Source organism: Artibeus jamaicensis, unplaced genomic scaffold (genome assembly GCF_021234435.1).
Source record: "Artibeus jamaicensis isolate MK-2021 breed Jamaican fruit bat unplaced genomic scaffold, CSHL_Jam_final contig_548, whole genome shotgun sequence".
NCBI classification, from domain to species: Eukaryota; Metazoa; Chordata; class Mammalia; order Chiroptera; family Phyllostomidae; genus Artibeus; species Artibeus jamaicensis.
In genome coordinates this window covers 16,506,441-16,534,260 of record NW_026521883.1, presented here as the reverse complement: position 1 = coordinate 16,534,260, position 27,820 = coordinate 16,506,441, and the positions used below count along the sequence as shown (strand labels likewise).

General features: G+C 40.6%; 1 protein-coding gene and 1 pseudogene across 1 annotated transcript in view; both read right to left on the bottom strand.

Moving 5' to 3' along the window:
- Window positions 1–21,538, bottom strand: part of NEDD4 (NEDD4 E3 ubiquitin protein ligase) — a 124,821-nt gene extending 103,283 nt beyond the window's left edge. The window contains exons 1-2 of the mRNA XM_037151052.2: window positions 21,450–21,538; window positions 5,675–5,748 (exon numbers count right to left, since the gene is read on the bottom strand). Of these exons, the coding sequence (XP_037006947.2) occupies window positions 5,675–5,748; window positions 21,450–21,494 (119 nt within the window). The 5' untranslated portion in view covers window positions 21,495–21,538. The remainder of the gene's footprint in view (window positions 1–5,674; window positions 5,749–21,449) is intronic.
- Window positions 1,800–5,252, bottom strand: LOC119053449 (serine/threonine-protein phosphatase 2A 56 kDa regulatory subunit delta isoform-like; annotated as a pseudogene).
- Window positions 21,539–27,820: the final 6,282 nt, after the last annotated feature.

Genomic DNA, 27,820 nt, shown 5'->3' with positions numbered 1-27,820 from the left:
TTATTGGTTTCTAATTTAATTCCATTGTTATCAGAGAACAATCTATATATAATTTCAATCTTTTCAAAACTCCTGAGACTTGCCTTATGGCCCCACACATGGTCTATGTTGGTGAATGAACCATATGCACTTGAAAAGAATGTAAAATTTGCAGTTGTCTGAGTTATTGTCTTGTGGCCCAGCATATTACGGCAGGTAGATCTAGAGTAGCTCCTATTACACCCATGTCCTAACGTCCATGCCCTTTGTGCTACATTCCTCTTAGATGTGGGAAGAACCTATGAATTCTAACCAACACATTATAGCAAAAGTGACAAAATGTATGTGATTGCATTACATAAGATTGTAACCCCATCTTGCTAGGAGACTCTCTCCTTTGCTATTTCTGAAGACACAGGCTTCTAACTTGTGAGCTGCCATGTGGAGAAGGCCATGTGGTAAGGAACTCAGGGTGGCTTCTGGCTGACAGCCAGCAGGAAACTGAAGCCTTCAGCCTGGCAGCCTGCAGGGACCTGAATGCTGTCAACAACCACATGAGCTTGGACATGGATCCCTCCCCATACAAGCCTCAGATGAGGCCATGGTCCTGGCCAATACCTTGATTGAAGTTTTATAAAAGCAAGAAGCGGAGGAACTAGCTAAACCATACAGAGCCTCTGACCCACAGAAACAGATAATAAATGTGTGTTCTTTTAAGGTGCTAAGTTTGTGGTCATCACACTTCTCTCTTTCTATGATTATTGTCTGATGGCATATTTCTTTATATCCACTGCATTTCAACTTAATTGTGCTTACATTTTAAAAGTACGTATCTTTCACAGACAGCACATAATTGAGTCTTGACTTCCAAGCCATTCTAACATTCTCTGCCTCGTGTTTACCTTAGTCCATTAGCTTCTTTTTTCTTCTCAGAGACCCACTTCATTTAGTTTTGTACAGTCGGGGACATCGGCCATAGGTACAACCCATCTTAGTATGTACCACTCTGGAGAATAAAGCACCCTGTGCACAAAGCCAAAAGCTGCAGTGCCTGTGCCCCTAGAACCCAGGCGTGCCCCTCCTAAGCCCCTTGCCCCTACACGGTGCCTGAAAGGGATGTGAAGGCCAGCCCAGCATTAGCACAAAGAAGGAAATAAACAGGTGTTGAGGGCAGCCATGCTGAGGGCACTGCTCCCTGCTTCCTGCCTCCCAGCTTTGGGAACCCACAGCACAGGGAAGCAGTCGGCCCCAGGTGGCTCCTTCCATGTCTGTGGTCCCAGAGCTGCTACTCGCCAGAGAGGGCACAGGGTAGGGTGCGTGTTCATCCCCTTCCCTTGATCCACGACCTACTGTCTATAGCCCACGTATTTCTCCTTTCGGCTTCCCACATGGTCTTGGTCAGGCAGAGGGTAATAATAAAGTATATAGCCCCCTCAGCCTGTGCACTGCTGGGGTGGGGGCTTCCTTTCCTATTGGGTGTTCGCAACCCTCCAGCTGTTGACTCCAATGGGGCTAACAGGCCTTGACATAACTTTGGTGAGACTAATCTCCTTCTGTTCCCTGTGTGCCCCTTCAGGGAAGAGCACTAAGCATCTCAGGGCTTAACCTGTCTGTACTAGCCAGAGGGAGGCATGAACCCATTTGGGGGAAGGGGACCACTCTCTGGGTGTTCCTGCTTGAAGTGCCACAGCACCCTCCCTAGAATAGCTAGAGAGGCACTGCCTTGCTCCAAGTCAGCCAATAGGGAGCAGAGGGTAGAGGGCTAGAGCTGCATCCCAGGGCTGAGTGGGTTGCAGCCCCATGGAGGGAAGGCAAGGGTGTCAGAGAACGTCCTGGCTGGCAGGTAAGAACTCTTCTGTCTGCCTGGGAGCTTCTGGTGCCTTAATGGTGTTCAAGTCCTGGGGCAGCTCTGACTTCCTCCGAAGCAGTGCTTCCTCCCTCTTAGTGTCCTTCAGCTTTTGCACGTTCTGTCTCTCCATTGTCCTCTTTGGAAGTTAGATGTCCTCTGCCGTGGGGGTCTCTGTCTCCATCAGGTACACAGGAGGCAGGGCTGGCGGAGCTCTGAACGTGGGACGCTGGGGATTAAGTTGGGTAAGCTCCTTGATCTTTTGCCACATTGCTTCTCTTCTCCTCATTCAGAACTGGCCCTTTGGCTTCTCTGCCTTGTATTGTTGCATGCAGTCATCAGACAGCTTCTGATTCATCTCCATAAACGGCTTTCAGGGCACTGCAGATCAGACTATGGAATGTCTTGTTCCAATGGCTCTTGGAGTTCCTGTAAAGTGCAGGGAATATGACGGGAAGAACTCGAAGAGCATTGCCATTCACCAGGCTCATGGTGTACTCCTTGTTCCGTTAATAGAGAACACACTCTGCCACCTGGACATGGGGGCTAGAGACACACTTGGCAAGCCGGTGGAAGAGTAGTTCCATCACTCTGCTGAGCATTGAAGGTTCAATGACATCCAGAATCTCCTGTAGCTCATTTAGGAACATCACCCCTTTGGGGCTGTGGATCTTTGGTCAGAATTTGTGAAGTTCCACAATCACCACATCAGTGAGACTGCTCTCCTCCAGGAATTGCACCACACAGTATGCCAGCTGAGGGTGGCAGACACTCAGGAGCTTGACCTTGTGAAGGCAAAGCAGGACATGGATAAGGAACATCTTGGGCTCTTCCCCAAGGGGCAAGGGAAAAGCATTGCTGGTGCTGCCCAGTATCTCCAGGACCTCGACAATCCTGTTGTGATACTCCATCTCACAGATAACTCTTTGTGGCTGAACTGCCTACGGATATAAGCCCAGAGCCCCAGAAACTTGCCACAGCTTCAGTGCAAGATGGTCTTGAGGAAGTTCTACTCTCGAGACTCCTCACTGTCGGTCAGGTCCAGGGGAGCAAGGACAAACTCTGGTTAATGTACTTCTTGGCTACGTTTGCCTCAAAATCAGGAGACTCACAGAAATGTAAAAAAACTCATACACAAGCTAGAGATGTGGCCGGGTGGCTTCCAGGGTGGGTTTATCTTCCTCTGGGTCAAACTTGGCCCAGGTAGGATTTGAGGAAGGTGTCAGTGTCTGGAAGAGATTCAGTGGAAACATGGTGACAGCCTCAGGGTAAATGGCCTGGGTAACAACATCGCTATGGGTGACACTCTCCACCACTTCCTTGAGTCCTGTCCCTTTACCTCAACGAGACAAAGTCAAAGAGGACACAGCGTGGGGGAAGCTCCTGGGTAAACAGCTCCTCCTGTTCCTGGGCTGGCAAATCTTTCAGGGCAGGAAGCTTCTGCAACTCCCAGTTCTCACTGAGACAGAAGCAGGAAGAGCTTTGCCATGACTTCTTGACAATCCAGGGGCCCCCTGAGTACTTGATTTTGCTGAGCTGCATGGGGAGTGGCATGCGGTTGCTGGGACATTTAATGGATGACAGTGGCTGAGACTCTGGATACGGCTGGGCCTCCTCAGCACTTGACCACCACTCTTGCCCGAGCTGCTGGGCTTGGCTGTGCCTTTGGTAAGTCTACCTTCTCCTTCTTCAGTCTGGACCTGGCGAGTCGCCAGGAGCCCCACTCAGGCTCCAGCTTTTCTCAGGGCCGCACCCTGCACCCCCATTAATGTTTAATGTAATTATTTGTATGATTAGATTTCTGTCTACCAATTTATTTTTTTTCTGTTCGTCCTCCCTCTTTTTTCTTTTTAACCATTTGTTTTTCCCATTCTGGCCTTTTGTTGTTGTTGTTGTTTTTTCAGGAGCTTTAATTAAAAATGTCTATTGCCTATAATTTTTGAACAGTATTTTTACTAGTTTATCTGAGTATTACAATATACACCCTTAATTCTTTTTTTTGTCTTCCCTTCTCCCTCTACACCCTTAATTCTTTATTCCACTTACACTTAATATTGTTTCACTGAATAACTGAGTCCATAGCCTACTACTCTCCTTGTCCTTTATGATACAACTGTTATATATATTCCATTCACATATAATATATAAATTCTGCAAGACAATACAGTAAGTTGTGACTTTAACAGGCAATATGTTTTATTTTTAAAAGTTATGATAAAAACAACAAAAAGTCTTTAGAACACTGCCAGATATTTACCTATCTCTGGTGCTGTTTATTCCTTTCTGAGGACCTGAATTTCCACCTGTTACCTATTCTTTTTATCTGGAAGAACTCCCTTTAGCTTTTCTTGTGCCAGTGACAGTCTCACAGTTTTCTTTTACCTGACAATTCATTATTTTGTCATCATCCCAAAGTATATTTTCACTGACTATAGAATTCTGGATTTGACTGTTGTTATTCTAATGTTTTATTTTCTTCTGGCCTCCATAGTTTCTTGTGAAAATTAAGTCCTTAATTGAATTGCAGTTACTGTTTATGTATTATGTCATTTTCTTCTCTGTCTTCTATCAGGATTTTTATTTATTCTTGGCTTTCAATAATTTGACTACTATGTGCCTCAATATGTTTTCCTTAGTGTTTATCCTGCTTGGTATGGTTTATATGTCTGTATCTTTTATCAAATTTGGGGGGAAATTAGCCATTATTTCTTAAAAAAAGTTTTGCCTCATTCTTCCCTCTCTCCTCTATTTCTAATTTCATATTTGTTAGACTGTTCGATGTTATCTAACAAGTCTCCAATGCTCTGTTCATCTTTTCCAATCTTGTGTCTCTCATTTTCTAATTGGGAAATATTTTCTATTGATCTATCTTTAAGTCCTCTTCATTCTGCTGCTGATTCCATCCAAAAAATTTAACTTTAAATATTGTGTGTTTCAGTTCTGAAATTTTCACTTTTTATAGTTTCTCTTTCATTACTGAGATTTCTAATCTTCTGATTAATTATATTTTCTTTTCTCTACTGAGAATGTATTCCATTTTCCTGGTTCTCTATGGATCATATTATTTTGGATTATATCCTGGCCATTAGAAATGTTAAATTGGGGAGACACTGAATTCTGCAATTTTTCTCTGATTAGTATTAGTTTATTTTACCACATAATTAATTATTTTATCTGGACCAGAACCGGAAACCTGTTTCTTGGGCAGTAAGTCTGATTTATATCTTTTGTCTTTAGCTGAGTTGCTTTGAATCTACTTTATACGTAGGCTTCAGGGTCAGCAAGAAATGTCAGTCGATGAGTTTGGGAATCTCTCCTCCAGTTCTTTCCCTTCCCAAATCCTCACCATTGCCATGTCTTTTTCCAGATTAGATCTTTTGATTTCCCAGGCCATAAAGGTGGCACTTTTTCCAGGTGCTAACTCCATTTGGTCTCAAACTCATTCATAAAATTGGGAACTCACCCAGAGCAACCTCCCATCTCCACACACAGACTCCCCACTAGGCTGTGCCTACTCCGTTCCCTCTCCACGGCCTTTGGGTCGCCACTTTCTGTGTTATGTTCAGAGTGTATGGCTGTGGTCTGCTAAAGAATTAGTCTGTTATAATTTTATTGATTCCCAGAAGCAAAACTCATAAATGTATCTTATTCATTATATCTTTGTCTAATTTCACAAATTCAGTAATTCAGATATTAAGGAATTTAGTAAACCATCAACTGTAACTATTGTTATTCTACCTTAAACAGCAATTTAATAATAATATTCAATAGTTTGTCTAACCAAAGTTTGAAAAAATTAGCTAACAAGTGCAAATTTTAAAATTATAACCCAAATTAATATATACTTACCTAGCTCCCAAGATATCCTTCTTAGCAAGGCCTATTCCAGCTATAACTTTCACCCTCACAATTCGAACATTTTCCTAAAACAAAAAAAATGTATATTTTATTTTCATGTGCTTTATAACTTACCTAAGACACATACCTTTAAACATATGTATCAAGTATAGAAATCAGGTTATTAAAATTAATTGAAGAAAACTTTTTCAAGAATTGATTAAAAGCTATTAAGAAAAAATAAAAATTATTTATCATTTGTAGATGATTTGATTATCCACAAAGAAATGCCATAAAAACTAGAGTCAAACTACTACATTAAAAATTTATCATTGCTTCCAAGAAAATCTACAGCAAACTTATTAAAACCAATATGAATTTATCATTGTTGCTATGTACACAATAACACAAGAGTTCATAATCATTTGTAATAATTATTTAGGATGGTAATTATTTTATAATCCAATCCAATAGATTATATGTTAAATAAAACTATAATGTATTGATACTATAATGTATCAAATAAAAATTTCTTGGGTATCATAATACTATTATGAGGTTCTATAGAATAATGTCTTAGTTTTAAGATATACATATTGAAATATTTAGGGATAAAGTACTGTAAGTCTGCAAATTAAATGTTCAGCAAATACAACGTTGAAAGTGTGTGTGTGTAAACACAGGGAATAAGCAAAATGCTATCATTTTGATGGGTATACAGGTGTTCATTACACTACTCTTTTAACTGTCCTCGTTTTTTTTATTTTAAGATTTTATTTATTTATCTTTGAGGGGAAGGGAAGGAGAGAGGGCGAGAAACATCAATGTACGGTTGCCTTTCATGCGTCCCCTGCTGGGAACCGGCAACCCAGGTATGTGCCCTGACTGGGAATCGAACCACAACTGTCTGGTTCGCAGGCCCACGCTCAATCCACTGAGCTATACCAGCCAGGGATTAACTCTTGATGGTGAAAATGTTCAAAATTAAAAGGTAAGAAAATATAACACAGAATGCATCTTTTTAAAAATTCTCAAATAATCAAAACTGTTAGACACGGAGAAATAAAATTAATAAAAATATTTAAAACTTCTATAAATAAAATTATTTTAAAAATTGTTGAGAACCGCTCTGGCTGGTTTCAGGAGTTGTAACTGCCCCCCATGGCTAAGACTGAGTGAGCGACCTCCTGAATGCGAGCCACTAAGGAGACAAAGCTTTTCTCTGGCAGTAGCACTGCTTCTGCTTCATCCCCTGCCCCCAACGCTTCGTCGGTTAGTCAAAGACAGGTAAGACCCCTCAGAGGAGGGGCAACCTACACCAGATACAATCACTTGGGATGTCCTCAAGGAAGGACTCGGAGGGCTGCACCAAAGAGGGGGTGATGGACTCTTGCTCCCTGGCTATTCTGACATAGCCTGAGTCCCCATTTCTGTGTGGGAAAAGCACTTTCTGGCTCTAATGCATTTAAGCCTAAAAACCTATGATGGGGGAAGCGGTGCAGCCCCTAACCCGGCTAGAGTGGGATCTGGGGTAATCAGGCATAAGAAAGAATTCGTAAAGTCTTGTGAAGTCTGCTTTGCTAAGAGTGCTTTCATTCATATGATAAGGGTCTGAGCAGGAATGAGTATGTCTCCCAAAGTTCTTGCAACCCCCTTACCTGACAGACACTGACTCACACATTAAGCCCTCAGATTTCTTTGAAATGTTATCTACTGTTTGATCCTTGCTGCCTGACATTGATTGATGAACTTTACCTGTATTCCTTTACCTGCATTACGAACCTAATAAAAGCGGTTGAGAAAGGGGCTCTTGGTCCTTCTTCTTTGAGAGATTGACCACCTCTCCTCCCCAAGCCTATCATGTCTTGGTAGTTTTATTTTCATCTGTGATGGATGGGGGGACTTTCGGGCAAAGTTTCCCCCACAAAAGATTGTTGAAGAACATAAAGAAGACTTAAATTTTAAAACCACTATGTTGCCCTGGCCAGTGTGGCTCAGTTGTTTGGAGCATCATCCCACAGACTAAAAGATCACGGGTTCGATTCCCAGTCAGGGCACATACCTAGGTTGCAGGTTTGATCCCTGGTCAAGTCACTTATGAGAAGGCAAACAATTGATGTCTCTCTCTCTCTCTCTTCCCTTCTCTCTCTCTAAAAGCAATGAAAAAATGTCCTTGGGAGAAGATAAAAAATTCACTATGTTCATAGATGGAAATAATTTTTTTGTCTGTTCTCTCTAAATTAACCTATAAATTAAATTCAATTTCAACTCTCCTTCTTGGATTTTTTCATAGATCCTAACAAATGATTTTGAAATTCATAGGGAAGAGTAAAAATGAGTAAAGAAGTAAACAATAATATCCAACCACTATTTTATACTATATAAATTCCAGATTAATTAAAGTCTAAAAGTGAAAAAGAAACCTTTAAAATTTATAAGAAATTTAAGAATATTTATACAGCATTGGGGTAGGACAGAATTTTACAACCAATGGAAAAAGTTGTTAGATTTTACATTAAAATTTATTCCTTATGTATAAGGTAAGAAGCCATGAGCAGAATGAGAAGTCAAGGGGACAGACAGGGTAAAAGTACCTACAATACATACTGTTAAAAAAGCTATGATTATCCAGAATACATAAATAGTTTCTAAAAACCAATGAGTAAAATATAAACAACCTAGCACAAGAAGTCATAGAGAATGGGCAACAAACACAGTAAAGATCCTCAGTCTCACCAGTCATCAGAAGAACTCTAATACACCGTTGATGGAAGTGTAAACTGAAGAGTTATTTTTAAGAAATTTGGCAATATGTACTAAAGTTCTAAATTAATAGCCCAGGGATTCACTTTTACATATACCCTCTAGGTATACCCTCATTCAGGTATTCAAGGACATCAGCCCAAGAGTATTCACAGTAGCCTTTACAAGATAAAATAAAAAACTATGAAATAAATGTTGCCCAACAGATAACAACCTAACCGATTCTATTCTACAAATATCCCACCTCAAATAGTCATGATTCCTTCTGAGGAAAAGTCTAGGTGGGGGAAAATATATATATTATATAGTATTTATTTCAATCTTCTTCCATTTCTATATACTACAACCACCCTCATTCCTGAAGCTTCCACTGAAAAAAATATGATAAATGATATATACTATTAGCTTTAAAACTCAGATGATAAATTCAGATAGCACAGAAATCCTTAAGTACAGATGCTAGATAAAATATAACTTCTACTATCACCAATTAAAATTGAGTGCATAGCTTATCTTACAAGAAACAAGGGACATCTTCAGGTATCAGAAATAAAAATAGAATTAAAAACCAGGGAGGAAAACACGTAAACTGAAATTTCCATTTTCTATTGAGATTGATTCGCCAACATCTGAAGAGATTTGCAGATTACCTTTGTTTCCTGGAGAATCACTGAATAAAGAGACCCATTAACATATTCTATTGGCCCCACCAGCCAAATTCTCACTACACCAGTTAACTGGGAAGTGGCTGTACTTTATCAAACAAGGTACTAATTTCAAGACTGAATTCTGAAAATGAGAAATATTTTCTACAATGACTTAATAATACAAACTTTTTCCAGTGTTAAAGTGTAAGTAAAAGTGGCATCAGGCCCTGGCCAGTATGGCTCAGTTGGTTGGGCATCATCCTGCAAACCAAAGAGTCACAGGTTCGATTCCTGGTCCCGGAACATGCCTGGGTTGTGGGTTTGGCCCCTGGACAGGGAATTTACAGGAGGCAACCAATCGATGTTTCTCTCTCCCATTGGTGTTTCTCTCCCCCATTGGTGTTTCTCTCCCTCTTTTTTTCCCCTCCCTTCTCCCCGCCTAGAATCAGTAAAAGAAAAAAAAGTTTTTATAGTGCCATCAAATTAGTCAACGATCTTGTATTAACTATGTATGGTGCCAGGTGGTTACCTAAAATATCAGGGGGAGCACTTTGTAAAGGATATGATTGTCTAACCACTGTGCTGTACACCTCAAACTAATACAAAATGATGTTGAATGCAAAGGAAGTGCCACCAGCAAATAGTGCATGTTACTTGATAATCTCAGCTTTTCTAAGGCAAGGGTTTATAATTTGCATATGAATTTGAGGAGAGATCTTCATACTCCTCTAAGAAAATTAATCCAAACTTGTGGATCCTCTACTGAAACTATTCCCCAGAAGTCTCCTGAGGAAAAATGTAACAAGCATTTATTAAATACAATTCCAGGAAATGATAAATTACTCACAGAAACAGAAACATTTAACTTTTCAACTTTTCCTCACACTTCTTATCACAAAAATCAGAACTAGTTATATTAGATGGTGCGGTTAACTGATGTGGAACTATACTGACTTAAGAGTCTTTCGTAAAACCGAATAAGAAATGCCATTGATTTTGATATTTGTATTCATTTAACTTTATTTTCTATATTTATGCTAGAAAATTGTCCAAACTGGTCTCTTCAATCACACCCACAAGCAGAGATCATACCTCACATCATCTTTGAAAGGAGCATCAAAGCTGCAGTGGAGACTAAACTCTTCAGTGATTTTAGACACGATACCAAAAGTCCTATGACCAGAAATCTGATCCAGCTCAAGTGAGCAAAAAGGGCACAAAAATCAAACACCTTGTCCTTAATCAAAATTGGGTTGTCACCGTTAAGCAGATCAGGATGGCAGCTCTTCACTGAAGCTGCAATCTCCCCTTTCACTCAGAACAGAGCTTTACTGATTTTTGAAAGTGAGAGAAGTTACAAATTGTGGGCAAACATACATGGCTCTTCTCAATGACAGAGTGAAACAAAATGTTAATGTTATCTATACAGACAGCTTCAGTAATTAAAAGCAGCTTCCAGGCTGAGATTTTTTCCACAATTCCAGCTATTTACTGCTGCTTTATCCCCTGTCACCAACACCCACCAACCCCCAAAATAGGAAATGCAGAGCTTGGCTCTTTCTATCTCTTACAGGTCTTGGGAGACTTTTTGTTACTCTCTTCATCCTTCTCCCATCCCCTGTTGCCCACCACACACACACACCCCACCAGTCTACTTTTTTTAAAAAAGGTATCTCCTGTGTTTACTTATCTCTGAGTTTTTATATAAGTTGGGTTCCCTCTGCCTGAAATGTTCTTCCCCATCCCCTATGCTTTCACTGTTAAAGTCCTATCTCACCTGAGCAGATTCCTTTGAAACCATTTAAATGTCATTATTAATATTATTTAATGACACAGAATAATTATAATGTTAATTAGAAGAATCAGGATGCAGAATGTTATCTATCCTGTGATAACTTTTTAAAACCAGCTATTCAGATAAATAAAAATTAGAGGCAAATATGCAATAATGAGAATAGCCACTAAAGTAATGAGATGATAGAGGGTTTTGTTTTACTTATTAAGCTTTTAATAAATTTTAAATTATTTTTTTCTTTTAAAAAATTCTGTCCTTTCTTTAAAGGCCAAATGCCATCTTTCCTAAAAGCCTTGGCTTGAATCCCCCCTTTCAACAGAGGGACATTTATATAGCACCTATTACATACTATCTTATATGTGAGGCAATAAACTGTGTTTTCCCATATTAAAATTGTGAGATTTTAAAGCTCAAGAAACTTAACTTTTCCTTATCTCTGTATTCTCTATAGAAGCCAAAAGAATGCTTGGCACATAGTAGGGGTTCACAAATTCTCAATTAACCACAAACCTTTCTGAAGTTGCTGAAAGTAGGACTAAGGCATCTTACCAACAAGGACAAGTTTGCACAAACAGTGAGTCTTGAACACTGGCTGCCAGACCCACACTCACCAAACAGAGAATTGGAAGTTTTCTCTCTGAGCAGACTGAGTGGTTGAAGATGGGGAGAAAGACCAGACACTATAAATACTGACATGTAAGGGCCCCACAATAAAATGGTAGGTCAGAAAACCCTACCATGAAATACCCCAGTCAATAGAACCTGCCCATTTTGTGTCAGCAAATGAGGGAATCAACAGGAAACAGGAAGGCAGATTAAGGAAACAGTAGATCCAACACGGAAAAGAGATCAAGAGAATTCTCGCAATGATGGCAAGTGGAAGCCCAGAGATGATGGCTGTACCACAGGCAGAGAGTACAAGGAGTTCAGAGAGACTGCAACATAGCAAGAGGCTGTCTCCAACAGGAATGAGGAAAAAGGAATCAATAGCATGCATGAGATATATAGTCATACATCCGCATATATATTTTCCACTACTCTGAGTGGTTTTAAAATCCTGTCATATTGCAATTTCATTTGTGACAGGTATACAAAAAAAACTAAAGCAAAAAGTGCACAATAGATAACTATAAATATGGTACAACAGTTCAGATGTGAATATTGCTGTATTTACACAGTAATTTAATATAAACATTGAATATTTATTTAACAAAAAAAATTACTACAGTAGGAAGGCAGGATGTATATTTTTTTAAACTTTTTTTTGGCAACATATGCTATGTAAATTATGGTAACCGTATTTTCCAAAGTAAAAATTGGAACCTATGGATGGACAGTAGTTTTCTTCCAAGAAAATTTAAATTTTCTTCCAGTTTTCTTCCGTGTGTAAATTTACTTGAAATATTTTACAAAAAATACAAATGCTATCACCTTTATTGAAAAATACACAAAGTCAAGACCCTCCTGGTATAGGTAGAGTACGTGACCGCTACAAACGATGGTCACTATGCACGGTCAGTGCTCCTCGGGAGCTTTAGCAGTAATGACCACAATAAACGAGGCTGCTCAGAATCCCTAGACTCACGAGACAGCCATGGCTCTCAAAGTGTATTCCCTGGACCAGCAGTAGGAACATCATATGGGCATTTATCAGAAGCATAAATTTTCAGACCTTGCACCGAGTGAATCAGACACTGTGGTGGGGCCAGCACCCCACGTTTTTACAAACTCTGCGGGTGATTCTGATGGATACTAAAGTTGAGAAGCACAGGTACAGAGCACGAGGGTAAGAAAGGGAAGTGCTGCAGCTAACTCAGTTGCAGGAGTATCCCCCACTCGGGAAACCAGAACTGCATTTATTCAATCAGTACTACATAATTTTCTAAAAAGAATAGCTAATCATTCCTTGACATCTTCACATTACTTTTATTTTTTAATTTTTTAAATATGCTTATTGATTTTAGAGAAAGGGGGCGAGAGAGAAACATTGATGTGAGAAACACTGATTGGCTGTCTCCCATATGAGCCCCGACTGGGGACTGAACCTGCAACCTAGGTATGTGTCCTGACCAGGAATCAAACACCCAGCTTTTTGGTGTACAGGGTGATGCTCCAACCAACTGAGTGACACCGGAATCTTTACATTACTTTTAAATGTGACAGCAACAAATATCTCTGAAAGGATATACATCAACCTGTATTTCACAGTAGGTTTACTCATTATGGTCAAAAGCTGGAAGCAAAATGTCCATCAAAGGAGACTGGATAAACATCTGGTATGTTCCTATGGAATACTACTCAGCAATAAAAAGAATGAGCTACTGATACAAACAACCACATGGATGACTTTGAAAAACATTATGTTAAACAAAAGAAGCCAGACACAAAAGAGTCCATACTGTACGGTTCCATTTATATGAGCTCCAGAACAGGAAAAACTAATCCATGGTGATAACAAGTGGCCTGTCGAGAGTAGAAAGGGGGAGTTGACCAGAAGAGCCCAAGGAAATACTCAGCAGTGATGAAAATATCCTCTACCTCAACTGGTTTGTCAGTTACACATGCTGAAAATTACTGTCCATCAAATTGTATGTTTAAGATCTGTGCACTTTACTCTGTAAATTTTACTCCTTCTCCCCCTCTCCCTAAAAAGAAAGGAAAGCATTTTCCAATATTTTCAGACAAAAACAAAAACTGAAAAGCTCATTACCAGCAAACACTCACTAAGAGAAATACTAGAGGATGCATTTCAGGTAAAGAAAAGTGATCCCACACCCAAAGCTAGAGATGCAAGAAGAAATGAAGAAATAATAAGCAAAGACAATGTTAAATACATGATGAACAAACAGTATTTTAAAAAACGATGTTGATGATGACGATGACAACATACATGCATGCCCGTGTGAACATGTAGTGGGCTTCCATTCCACTTGGGATCCAGTTTAAAATCCTTAATAAACGGCCTTTATGCCCTGAGTGGGCTCTGCCCTCCTCACCTCTGCAGAACCATCTCCTCACACCGTCCCTCTCACTCTGCTGCTCTAACCTTCATTATGCTCCTCTCCGTCCCCTCTTCTCCGTGCACAGTTCTATTTACCTGGAGAGCTTTTTGCCCCGTCTCAGCTGGCTCCTGTTCATCCTCAATTTCAGTTCAAAGGTGACTTCCGAAGCCTTTCTTCATATTCTCTCCCCTCCTCCATACCACACAAGATTAGTCCTCTTTTCTATTTTATACTTTCATCCTATACTCCTTTTTCTTCATAACATTTATAAAACATGTATGTTGATTATCTATTTGACGTCTGTCTTTCCCTCTAAACTATAAGTTTAGTAAAGTCTGTCGTTTATCATTATAACTTCATGACCTGACTCAAATGTCTTACATATAGAAAGTGTTCAACAAATATTTGTTAAGCGAATACAAAATTCAGTGACTTCAGAGGTCCACATAAAAGCTATAATGATAAAAAAAAAAGATATGGAAGGGAAAGCATAAAAACAACCACAAGTTTTGCTCATGTTCCATTCATCATCTTCCTGAGAAAGAATCTCAGGAAGAGATTCTTCTGTTAGATTCTTTTATTTGGGAAACTATTTCCAGCAGCACAGTGTGAAGACCAAGGAGGCCGGGTTTCAGTCCCAGATCTGCTCCCTATCAGGAGTGAGCCCCTGAGCAAATCACAGTAACAGATTCCCTATTTGTAAGGTGGGGGTGACACTATTTACCTTTGCAAGACCATTTAAAACTGAAGTACGAGAACTAAACATTGCAGCTAAAGTAGGAGATGATTACAACTAAAGTATAAGAACACCTAACCTGGCACCTGGAACATAGCAGATGTTCAATTAAAGACAGCTGTGATTATATTTAGGTTGAGTTTTTTTACCCTGAAGGAGTTTATGTTAAAGCATCTTTATGCACTGACATGACTGTTCACATTACTCTCTTCGTTGTCCCAAACACATCTTATACTGGTGGAGGCCAGACATTTGGGTCAGGCCATGAGGTTATAACACTGGACTACAGACATATTTATTCCTCAAGATGTTCAGAAAAGTTTTATCAAGGCCTTTTTTCATTTGTTCATGCTGTGTCTTTCTCCTTGCATTTACCTCCAGGCTTCTCCTACCCTCCCCACTCACTGATCCTCTTAAAACTGTGGTAGGAATGGCAAGGGAGCTGGACTAAACAGAAGCTTCCAGGAGAGAGGCCAGTAACACTGATTGTCACAGACTTCAGTAGAACAGTGAGGTTTGCAATTCAAATCAGCAATCTCACATGTCACCAGGCACTGCAGACTATTCCTAATACCAGATATAGCTAGTGGATGGGAGAGTCAACTGATTTAAATATCCTGCTCTGAAGGATGTCAAAGACCTAGGCCAGATGACTCAGTAAGTGACAGGGCCAGAATTCTAACCCAGTCACATTCCATTTTCTTTACCCCTGCTTACCCTAAATACTTTATTTATAAGGTACCTCCAAGATTCTACTGCTTTGTGAATTGCTAATAGCTAACACACACTCTCTCTCTCTATCTGGTGCAGATACGCAGATATACATACACACACCTATCTCCTCATTTTCTCTTCCTGGCACAGAGTTGTTGATAGCAGGCCTACCAGCATGCTCACCAGCATGGGGCACTGAGGAGACAAGGGAGGTGCCATACAGAGATGCTCGATGGTGTACTCAGTAGTGTACTCACTGGCATGGTACACAGAGGGGAGGAGGAGGGTGCTGCAGAGAGCTGCAAAGGCAGTCTTCCCACTGGAGCTGAAAGTGGGGTGCACAGGGGGCAGAGGAGATGTCTGCATAGTTAGAAAATCAGTTACACCAAAAACATAAGTAAATGGATTGAGCACATAAGTAAATACAGTGAGGATAATGAAAGTCAGAATGCTCACTGTTAGAGAAGGTACTTGTGGCTAGAAAGAACCCTGGGGTTTTAGATTTAAATTGGAGAAACTGGTATAAATTAGTGATTTTTTCTTAGATTTTATTTATTTATCTTTAGAGGGGAAGAGAAGAAGAGAGGGAGAGAAACATCAATGTATGGTTGCCTCCCATGAGTCCCCTGCAGGGAACCGGCCTGCAACCCTGGTATGTGCCCTGACTGGGAATCGAACCGCGATTGTCTGGTTCGCAGGCCCGTGCTCAATCCACTGAGCTAGTCCAGCCAGGGCTTAAATTAGTAATTTTTAAATATCTATATACACACCGATGTAGAAATAACTATAGATTTATGTGTACACCTATATATGCACACATGTGCAATACACACACACTTCTGAACTCTGTCTCCTGAGGTGGCCGAGGAGCAGTGACACACAGGAGTGATGAGCACACTGAACACCAACATCTTAGCCTCTGAAAAACATTTTTTATTAAACAGAACCAGCGTTCCTAAGGGAAATGACTGCTCCAGACAGTACTGGGCAAGGCGAAATACAAGATGAGCCTGGACCATCCTCTGCCAGAAAGAAGTGAAGTGTTTGAAGAATGACGGGGATCTGTCGCAATGACCTAAGAACCTCCTTTCCACAGGCCAGACTTGGATGATTTGAGCGACAAAATATTTAAGGGCAGTAATTAATTACAATCCAATGAATAAGGTACAATGCTTATAAGTCTATGCTGATATAAATACAAATAAATCAATAAGTGAAGAGAAAGGCAAAGCTCTTTTTACAAAGAATGCCAATTAATAAAGATGAAAATAAAAAAAACAGTGATGTTTGTCTCTGGTGGAAGTCATCAATGGATGCTAAAGCTGGTGGATGGTGAGCTGGTAAATGAAGGAGAAGACATTGGCATAATCTCTGAATATGTCCTCACAATATACTAACCAATTATAAGGGAAAACTGGTGACATGACAAAAATGAGACCTGGTAGAGAACAAAATAACCAAGTGGCCAAGGTTACCACTGACAGTGATGGTACTAGTTAACATCACGTACCCCTTGATGTCATGCACTGAGAACACAGCATCATCTCTGTGATTCCTGCCAGAAAAGCATGACCTTAACATGGCATGAGGAAACAGTAAACAGACTCAGGTTGAGGACTATCCTACAGGTTGTACAGCCTTTGCTCCTTGAAACTATTAAGGATAAGAAAGACTGAAGAATTCACACAGATAAGAGTCTGCAAATACATGAAAAGTACATGCACCGTATGCTCCTCCATGGGATCTTGGATCAGAAAGAAAAACAAAATGATTAGAACACTTGTCAAAGACTGAATGGGATCTGTGGGTTGGATGGTACTGTTATCAATGTTGATTTCCTGGTTTGGAGGTTTGGGTGGCTGTTGTGTAGGAAACTATTCTTATTTTAGGAAAATACATTCTGGAGTATTTCAAAGTGATAAGGCATTGTGTCTACAGCTTGCCCTCAGATAGTTCAGAAAAAGACCAAGAAAATGGCAAAGAAGAAAAGAAGAAGAATTATGGGGCAATAGTGGTAAATGTCAGCAGTTGGAGAAACTGAATGAGGAGGATTTGGAGTTTTTCATGCTATACTTCCAAACTTTCTGTTGGTTTAAAATAATTAAAGAGCAAATTATTACAAATAAACTATATGCATTTCTTTGGTCCCATGGAAACCCATGAAAAAACTTAAGGATGATGATGGAGTTAAAGAGTTGCAAAAAAAATAGCCCTGGCTGGTGTAGCTCAGTGGATTGAGCATGAGCCTGTGAACCAAAAGATCACAATTCGATTCCCCATCAGGGCACATGCCTGGGTCGCAGGCCAGTTCCCAGCAGGGGATGCACCGGAAGCAACCATACATTGATATTTCTCTCCTTCCCTTCCCTTCTAAAGATAAATAAATAAAATTTGTTAAAAAGTGTTGCAAAAATGCAGTAATGGCAGAAATGATACATGAAAGATTAGGCTAAATACTAACACAGCTGCTGCTTCAACTGTGCTTCTCCCTCTTTGCGGGCAGTGAATAAAGGATTGGGAACTTTGTTCCCAGGCTCAGTATAATGCCAGAGCAGGCAGCTTCTGCTTCTGCTCAGCATTAGTGCTGCGTGGAGAGGTGTCAGAACATACACTTAGTTATCTTGTTACTTATGCATTGTGGTAGCTGACACCATCAAAGGCACCCATCCTTCTATATGTGCAAATTGTGAAGTGGAGACTCTCAACTCTTTCCTCCTTCTTTCTTTCCTTGTTTCAGTTAGTTTTCAGCTACAGGAAATAGAGATCACACAATATAGGGAGTTAGGTGTTTCCAAAATCACTGGACAAGCTAGAGGGGCAGGCTATAGGCTGGGCCTCTAGAAGCCTTGAAGATATCTCAGTACTAGCCCACCCAGGAAACTGCCACTTCTGTCTGAGTCAGAAAAGTAGGTAATCAGGATCTACCACAGTCCTGTTGACTAAGAACACACCCAATCGAGACATCAGGAAGGCACCACCACTACCACCTCTACTTGCAACTTCCTGTGGATAGGCACAAGACAGTGGTACCAGGTATAGGAACACTGTTGCAGAAAAGTTCATTGTCTACATGACCATGCTTGTCAGCAAAAGAAACAAAAACAAAACAAAAAACCAAGAAGTTGTACTCTACTTCATTTCCACCTTCCAAATCTCAAGTAAGTGCACCTGATTAGGAAACCCATTTCATAACATATTTCCAGAATGCTAAGTGCAAGAGAGTCTGAGAAACATGGTGTTTAGCTTTCTAGCCTCTGCATAACAGGAAAGTCCACTGGCAAAAGGGTGGAAGGGATGCTAACTTCTGGTCCTCATATCTACCTCACCAAAGATTCATGGGAGTTAGTTTCTACTGTTAATCCCAAGAGACTGTCAGAGCCAATTTGGTGTGAATTATATGATACTACTTCCTTAGTCTGTTATGCTTTAATGGCAAAATTCTGCATGGGGAGCCAGTTTCATCTCTCACTGAAAAACACAAGTGGAAGAAGAGCTAAAACTCACTGAAAAGCAAGAGGCATTATGATCTAAACTTCAGCAGGCTTCAATACTAACATGCTCATGCAGTGTGACAAAGTGGCTATTCAGTATGTACTGGTTAAATTACAAGTCTCTTGCTATCTTCTATTCCATCTATTCATCTTTCTCCTTGTTTCAGTTTCAATTTAAAAATAAGAATCATCTTTCTTTTTTGGCTTTAATAGAAAAAGCCACCTTACTTCTAATCAACAGACAAGTCTCTGAGTTTTAGCAAAATGACATAGTTCAATGTTTTCCTTTTTAAATAATAATGAGGGGGAGGCTTTTCTAAACCCTCTTTTACTTCTGTGATAGAGCAGAAAATAAATAGCCAATGACAGTGATGAGATGGCAACCTCTCCCAGAAAACAAGTGATTTCTGCCCCCACCAGACTGAGCTCCTCATAGAACAGGCGGAGACTATTGTTTCTCTCTGTATCCCTGGTGCCTAGTATGCTACATGAAACAGAACAGACAGTTTATAAATGTTGAATGAATAACCTAAATTACAATGGAAGAAGAGGAAGACAATACTTCACCATCATGTCTTTTTATCTTCCTGTCTCATTCTCTTCCTAAGATGGACAAAGTGTACAGAGGGAATTGGAAGAAAACTGGAGTCATGGCACTGACAACCATACCCACAGGGTGGGCCCCATGCCACTACACTTCCCAGAAGTACAAATCCTTCAGCAAGTTCAGGAAAACCTCATCACAAAGGGTGGAGTTTCCGGCCTTCAGCCCAAGTTGTTTAATGACCACCTACTACCTGCCAAAGGTTGTTTCATCTCAGCTGGGCAGAGGGGTGATGCGAGAAGCAGATCACTGAAAACACTGATCCTGTACCAAGAGGGAGAGAACCAACAGTGAGTGGTACCTTTGGCAATATTCTGTCTGTGATCAATGAGCTTTGCTAAGAGTGAGATGAGAAATCTGGAATAGCAGGGCCTACTACCCCGGCCACCCCTCTGAGTAACAAACACACACAAGAACAACAACAACAACAACAAACAACAAACAACAAACAACAACAGGGGAAAAAGTCCAAGGCCAGCCAGATTGCCTTGGATGCCAGCTTCAGGTTATCTGCATTGGACAGCTTATTGTAGCAAGTAAGGAAACCTGACTGATAAGAAGAAAGCTATCGTAGGTTCAACACGGCATTATTTTCCTCTCATGTCTTCTACAGAACACTGGCTGGACATTATCTTTAGCTGCAACATATTGACTGTTCTTTCCAAGGGACTGCCAAATTACCACCATTTGTCCTCTGCCTCTTTGTTTCTCTTCTGGTAACAATCACTAATAAGTTAAAGTTTCATCACATTGCATAATCATTCTCAAAATGTGCAAATAACTGCATCAATAAGTTGCCCACTGTTTTTATAAACAAAGAACCTTCAAGAGAAATGTAAATAAAGCCACATTTTGTAAAAGAAGCTTAAAGATACTAAGTTACTAAGAAAAGGCACTATTACAACACTGTTAGAATATACTTAAGCAAGGACTTACTTAAGTATATTCTAACAGTGGCTGAAGGACTTACATACAGTTAAGTGGGTCGGATTTTGAAACAGATATATGTGACAGTTTAGTCAGTCAACAAGAATGCTTACATTCGATGTCTTTTTCCTCCAAACTGTTAGCGACTACACAGGCTTTTCACCCCCCCCAACCGTTCCCATTTTTGAGACAATCACCAAAAACAGAGGGGGGCCACATCTCATTTAAAATAGAACAATCCCTTCAAAACGGCTCATGTTTAATAAGGGTAAGGCATAACCAGCATGTTACTTAATGAAAAGAAACAGCTTTGCCTTGTCAAATCGCAGAACTTAATTTTCAAAGTGAACAGTTATGAGAAGTTCTTCAACGTATTTATACTTTTTCAGCTTCATTTTTTTTATATCAATATAGATTGGTGAAACATAGCATGAACTTCTCACACTTGAAACTTGTTGCTAAATATGGGGAATAAAATCTGTGTGCCTGCTTTCCCATTCCCATCTACAGTGAGGGTTAAAAAAGACTTCAGATAAAAAAAGAAAAAGAAAAAAGAACAACTAATCGCAATTCACTTGAAAGTCTTCAGCTCACAAAGTCCATAAAGTTGAGTATAGCGGGCCTCCGCCAGAGCAGGCTAATCAACCCCCGGGATGCTAAGCTCCCGGGAAATGCACCCTCCCCAAGCAGCCCCCGCCACAGCACCCCCTCCCGGAGCTCAGGCGCACTTGGCCGGGGGCAGCAGCCGGTGATGCGGCCGGCGGGGTGCTGCGCGTCACCGCACGCACTCCCTCGCCCCGCGATGCCTAGCCCCTTCCGCAACACTTCCTCACGGAAACCGAGGAAGAACGCGGCGGCTCTGGGAGGAGAGGGGTGTGGAGTCCACAGGTCTGCGAAGGAACTGCGGCTCCCTACTGCGAGCCCCCACCCTGGCACACGCGCGCTGGGTCGCCCCCCCGGATCGCAACGCGCCACGCGCGTTCCCGGGGGTCGCGCAGAGGAAGGAGGGGGCTGACAGCCGACACCCTGGCCACTGCCTCCTCTTCTCCGGTCCGGCTGACGGGCAGCGCGATGGGAAGCCCACCCCGCAACCCCTCGACCCTCGCACCTCATCCTCCGGTAGCCCGACCACCTCCACCGCGCAAGTTGCCATTTCTGAACGGTTACAGCAAACCGGACGCACTCACCCCGCCCAGGGAGTGGGAACTGGAGGGGGGAAGAGAAGAGGGAGAGTAGGCGGGAGGAATTGGAGGAAGAGGAGGTGGTGCTCCCACTGCGTCCGCAGCGCCTCCCCCGGCCAGCGGGTGCTAGTGGATGGGGAAGCGCGGCGGGAACTCGCCGGCTGCGCCTCGGCCCGCGGCGCGTGGCTGGGCTCCGGTGGCGGGGAGCGCGCGTGGCGGGGGTGTACTTGCCGCCCCCGCGCCGGGGCGTGCTGGTTGATAGACCGGCCTGGAGGAGTCGTGCGGCCCCAGGGCGTCGTGCCCAGAAAGCTTCGGAGGCCTGGGGAACGTCTGCCCCGCCCCTGGGAAACGAAGCCTCGGTTTTCCTCAGCAACAAGTCACACCGAGACCCGCCCCGCAGCCCAGCCTGTGACCGGACACCTGGGATCAGGAGCGCTTTGTCTCAACCTCAACACAAGCTGAAGATCAGATGCTTTCGCACAGGCGGGGTTGCATCGGTGGTTGGGGCGTCATCCTAATAGGCCAAGGTTGCGGTTAGGTCCGGACCAGAGCACACACAGGAAGCAACCAATCGACCGATGAATGGATAGAGTGAAACATCAAATTGATGGGGTATTTTTCCCTTTTTCTCCCTTCTTCCCTGTCTCTAAAAATCAATTTAAAAAAACAACATCAGATGCTTTCTTTCAGGTGCCTTCTTTTGGATTAAGGCTGCGATTCCAACGGAAGCTGGACCTTGGGAACTGCAAGGAAAGTCCGTCTGAGCGTGGCAGCAAACGCGGAGGCCTGAAGGGTGGCATCAGTCCTACGCTCAGGGTCTAAAATTCTCTTCCTGTGATTTCTAAACGGTGTATCAACTTGTAAGCTATTTCCTGTCATATGGTCTATCTTTAAAGCCTACCAATAAAGTCCAGGCTCCAGGCTTATCGCTCTAAACCTGCTTAGCTAACCCTTGGCCTGTAGTACCACTGGAACGAAGCGAAGAAGGGGGACAAATAAAATGAAGGAGGACATCCTGTGCTGTGGAGTTGTTATGCTTACTTTACAGTCATATCTAGTAGGTTTTATAGTTCCACAATCACAGGAGGACCCCCACCAAGTAAGCACCCATAGAAGAGAACGGGGAAAATTGTAAGCACTCGTTAGAACTCATTGTCATTTGTCTAGTTGTAAAAATTTGCAGGACTCTAGAATTCCAAAATCTAATTAAAACTTGACTTAAGGAATTCGGAATAAACAGTTTAAAGTCCTGAAAGGTAGAAAAAAGACTATAGGCCATATTACTAGTTTGTTATATAAGATTTTGTCATACTTTATGTTTGGCAGGGTCCACTTCATTTATATGATGTATCAGAATTTTATTAATACATAATCCAAGTTTTATCATCTATTGTAGAGGGGAAAGGTGGCAATTAATAAACAGGAGTGAAAAATTTCAGAATGGTCAGAAATTTTTGGCTTAACTAAATTTAAGAAGCCACCATAGCATTAATTCATTTTATAAGCTGTCACACACCCATACTTTTTTTAGTGGGTTGGTAGTAAAACAGCCCGAAAATATTCAGTATGTCCATGTATTTTAGAAATAATACTTTCCCTTAGTCCCTCTTTCTCTGATACACATTTTTAAATTTAAGTAGGACATTCGTGTTATTTCAAGGCACAGTGCTACTTAACATTAGTGCTACTAAAATTTGTAATGAATTGACAAGAAGTATATACACTCCCTAAAGCCTGTAATAAAATAACCAGAATCCCAGGGGTTTGTAAGGTAAAGCATCAGCTAATATAGTACTGAAGATAATTCCAAATGTCATTGATTTTACTCATAATTTCTCATTCCTTATGTCTGAACCCCAACTCATGAAGACTTAAGCAGGCAGCTACTGATACATAATGACCTCTCTTTTTCTGCTGTTGGCCCTTTTGTCCCATTGCAGAGACCTGAGGCCTATTTCCAGCTGGCTCTGGGTACTCAAGCTCTGTATCACGGTATTGCTGCCATTCCATTAAGTATGTGATAGAGATGGTGGGTACTTCTGCAAAGCTTTCCATGGAAGGCTATACCTGAGACAAGTCACCCCTGCCCTTGAATTCTACAAGTGGGGGTTTAGTCATTATCCAGCCTTGAGGGAAAACCCAAGTGCTATAAGAAGTTTAGGCCCTCTTAGAGATAGTCACTATATTCAGTACTGTTCAGTAAAACTTTCCACAGTGAAGGAAACCTTATGTATTGGCACTGCCAATGTTGATAGACATTAGCTCACATGGCTACTGAGCACTTGAAATGCGGCTAGTGCAAATTAGCACTTTTATAGTTAATTTAAATGTAAATAGTTACTGTGGTTAGTGACTACAGTATTAGACAACACAGAATCAGTGTCTAACATGTCTAACAGAATTGACCAATTGGATATGTGCATGTGAGTAGAAAGAATTTATTATAAGGAATTGGCTTATGTACTTACAGAGGTTAGCACATCCGAAATCTGCAGTGTGGGCCAACAGCCTGGAAAACCAAGAGAGCTAATGGTGCAGATGAGTTCCACACGCTGTTTGCTGTAGAATTACTGTTTGTTCAGAATGACCAATCATTTTGTTCTATTCAGGCCTTCAACTGATTAGATGAGGCCCACCCACATTATGGAGAGCAACCTGCTTTACCCAGCGTTCACCAATTTAACAGTTAATTTCACCCAATTTGCCTCCAAGCTGACACATAAAATTAACCATTACAGAGACATGACAGATAAAGGCATCTCCTGATTCTATTGCTATAAAAGACATTGGGGCTTTTGCAGAAACATGAATGTATCAGAGGATTAGATAGTTGTAATGTATGGATGCTAACTGCCATATTTTAGTAATTATATTATGGTTATATAAATGAGAGTGACCTTGCTTGTAAGTATACACTACAGTAATATGAGGTGACAGGACAAGGCAACAAAGTACTTTCAAATGGTAAAAGAAAAAAAGTTTTTTAAACTATACTTTCAACTTTTCAGCAAGTTTGAGATTGTTTCCAAATTTAAAATAAGAAATGAAATTGTGCTTGTTGAAAATAAATATCTCCAATAAAACAAATCAGGGCTCCTTGGAGCAATGGCTGATTCTAGGACTGTGGCAGGAAATGCACAAGATGAGCCTGGAGACTTTTTTTAATACCAGAAAGTAAAGAAATTTTTATTGAAAAAATCAAGCCCACATAATGGGGTATGTCAAAGACCTTCTAATAGCCAACCAAAGCTGGAACAATGTGAGCAACAAAATTAAGTAGTATTGGCAGCAACATAAAATAGAGTAAAAATAGCCTCTTCAACAAATGGTGTTGGGACAACTGGACAGCTACGTGCAAAAAAATGAAACTCGAGCACCAACTTACACCACACACAAAAATAAATTCAAGGTGAATAAAAGATTTAAATATAAGCCGTGACACCATTCAAGTCTTAGAGGAGAATGAGGCAGGATAATCTCAGATATTACACCCAGCAACAGTTTTACTGATATGTCCCCCAGAGCAAGGGATATAAAGGAAAGAATAAACAAATGGGATCTCATCAAAATAAAAAGTTTCTGCATGGCTAAAGAAAACAGTATTAAAATAAAAAGAGAACCAACTGTATAGGAAAACATTTGCCAATGATACCTCAGACAAGGGTTTACTTTCCAAAATATACAAAGAACTTAAATGACTCCACTCTAAGAAGACAAGCAACCCAATTAAAGTGGGCAAAGGACTGGAACAGACACTTCTCCAAGGAGGACATACAGATGATCCAGAGAGACATGAAAAGATGCTCAATATTGCTAGCTGTCAGAGGGATGCAAATTGAAACCACAATGAGATACCACTTTACACCAGTCAGAATGGCCATCATAAACAAAGCTACAAACAAGTGTTGGAGAGGTTGTGGAGAAAAGGGGACCCTAGTTCACTGGTGGTGGGATTGCAGACTGGTACAACCACTATGGAAAACAGTATGGAATTTTCTCAGAAAACTAAAAATGGGTCCGCCTTTTGACCCAGCAATTCCACTGCTAGGATTATATCCTAAGAACCCTGAAACACCAATCCAAAAGAACCTATGCACCCCAATGTTATGTCAAAAATAATTTGATGTAACAAATTATTTGACAATTATTTTTATGTCAAAAATAATTTTTCCAGGCCCTGGCTGGTGTTGCTCAGTGGATTGAGTGCGGGCCTGCAAACCAGAGGATCACGGTTCCATTCCCAGTCAGGGCACATGCCTGGGTTGCAGGCCAGTTTATAATAGCACAATTTATAATAGCCAAGTGTTGGAAGCAACCTAGATGCCCATCAGTAAATGAATGGATCCCAAAACTATGGTACATTTACACAATGGAATTCTATGCAGCATAAAGAAAGAAGGATTTCCTACTCTTTGCAACAGCATGGATGGGCCTGGAGAGCATTGTGCTGAGTGAAGTAAGCCAGGTGTTGAAAGACAAATACCATATGATCTCACCTTTAACAGGAACCTAAACAACAAAAAAACAAGCAAGCAAAATATAACCAGAGACACTGAAATAGAGAACAGGCTAACAGTGACGAGAGGGGAGAGGGGAGCAAATTTCAGGGGAAAAGGGGAAGGGTTTACAGGAACAAGTGTGGAGGACACATGGACAAGAACTGAGGGGAGTGTAAATGGGAGGGAGGTGGGGAGCACTGGGGGGGTAGGCTGGGATGGGAGTAAAAGACAGAAAACTGTAACTGAACAACAATTAAAATAAATTAAATATTTAAAAATTTTAAGTAGTATTGGATTACAAGCCAAATTAATATACATGAATTCATACTGATATAAGTTAATGTTTAAATAAATAGGGAAAATAAGTCTTTGTGTAGAAGTCCAAATCATTTATGTAGATATGATACCCTGATAACTTCCATAAGGACATGGAGTATAACTTCCCACTGCTACAGTGTGAGCTGAGCATAGGGACTCTCTTGCAAAGAGGACAACCTGGAAATGGGGCAAAAGAGTAACTGCAGTGGAGAAACCTGACAAACATTGCCTCGGTCAGGTGGTGAAGGTCAACATCAACAGTGATAACTCATGCTGACACTATGTGCCCTTGATATGATGTGATAAATATGGCACTTTACCTCTCAGACTAAAAACCTATAAACCCTGTGTAATGATGAGAAAAACATCAGATAAATCCCGATAGAGAGTCTATATTAATATTTCTCGGGGGGGGCCTCGGTGGGTGTGTGGGGAAGGGTAATGAATTAACCCCCACCTGAGATTGGGGGGAAATATTTAATTTGAAGTTTTAAATCATTAAAATCTTTTACTAAAAAAATATATTTCTCAAAATTGTCAAGGTCCATTAAAAACAAACCATAGAAACCTACAGACCTGATGACTGGCGTCCTGAATGGGAAGATGGAACAGAAGAGAACAGGAGACAAAAACTAATAAATTCTGAGTAAAATGCAAATTTTAGTTAATAATAACACATCAATATTTGTTTATTAAAATTGTAACAAATATTCATACTAATATAAGATGTTAACAACAGGGGAAACTTGGTCTCGGATATATAGGAATGGTCTTTACTATCTTCACAATTTTTCTGTAAATCTAAAATATTCTTTAAAATAAAGTTTATTTAAAAATAAATGAACACAAACAACAATTAAATAAAGAAAGAAATAAACAAATGAACAAATAAATAAATAGATCTGAATATCTTGCAGAACTTTTACAATTTTCTCCACTATGGTCTTAAACATATTTTACTGTATTTATTCAACATTCCTTTTTTTTTCCTGCTATTGTAAATGTGGTATCTTTTTAAATGTACATATCTGAAAAGCTTATTGCTGGTATACAGAAATACAACTGAGTTTTGTATATTTATTTTGGTATTCAACAAACTTGCTGAACTTCATTATGTCAAAAATAATTTTCCCAGGCCCTGGCTGGTGTTGCTCAGTGGACTGAGCGTGGACCTGAGAATCAGAAGACCATGGTTCGATTCCCAGTCACGGCACATGCCTGGGTTGCAGGCCAGTTCCCAACAGAGGGGACCCACAAGAGGCAACCATACATTGATATTTCTCTCCCCCCTCCTTCCCTTCCCTGCTAAAGATAAATAAATAAAATCTTTAAAAGAATAATAATTCTTTTCATTTTCATGTAAACATTAACATCTTTGAATGGTAATTTTGTTTCTTCCTTTCCAATCCTCTCAACTTGCATTTCTTATTATTTAAGTGTCCTGTCTAATACTTTATTTTATTTATTTTTTAGTATCAAAA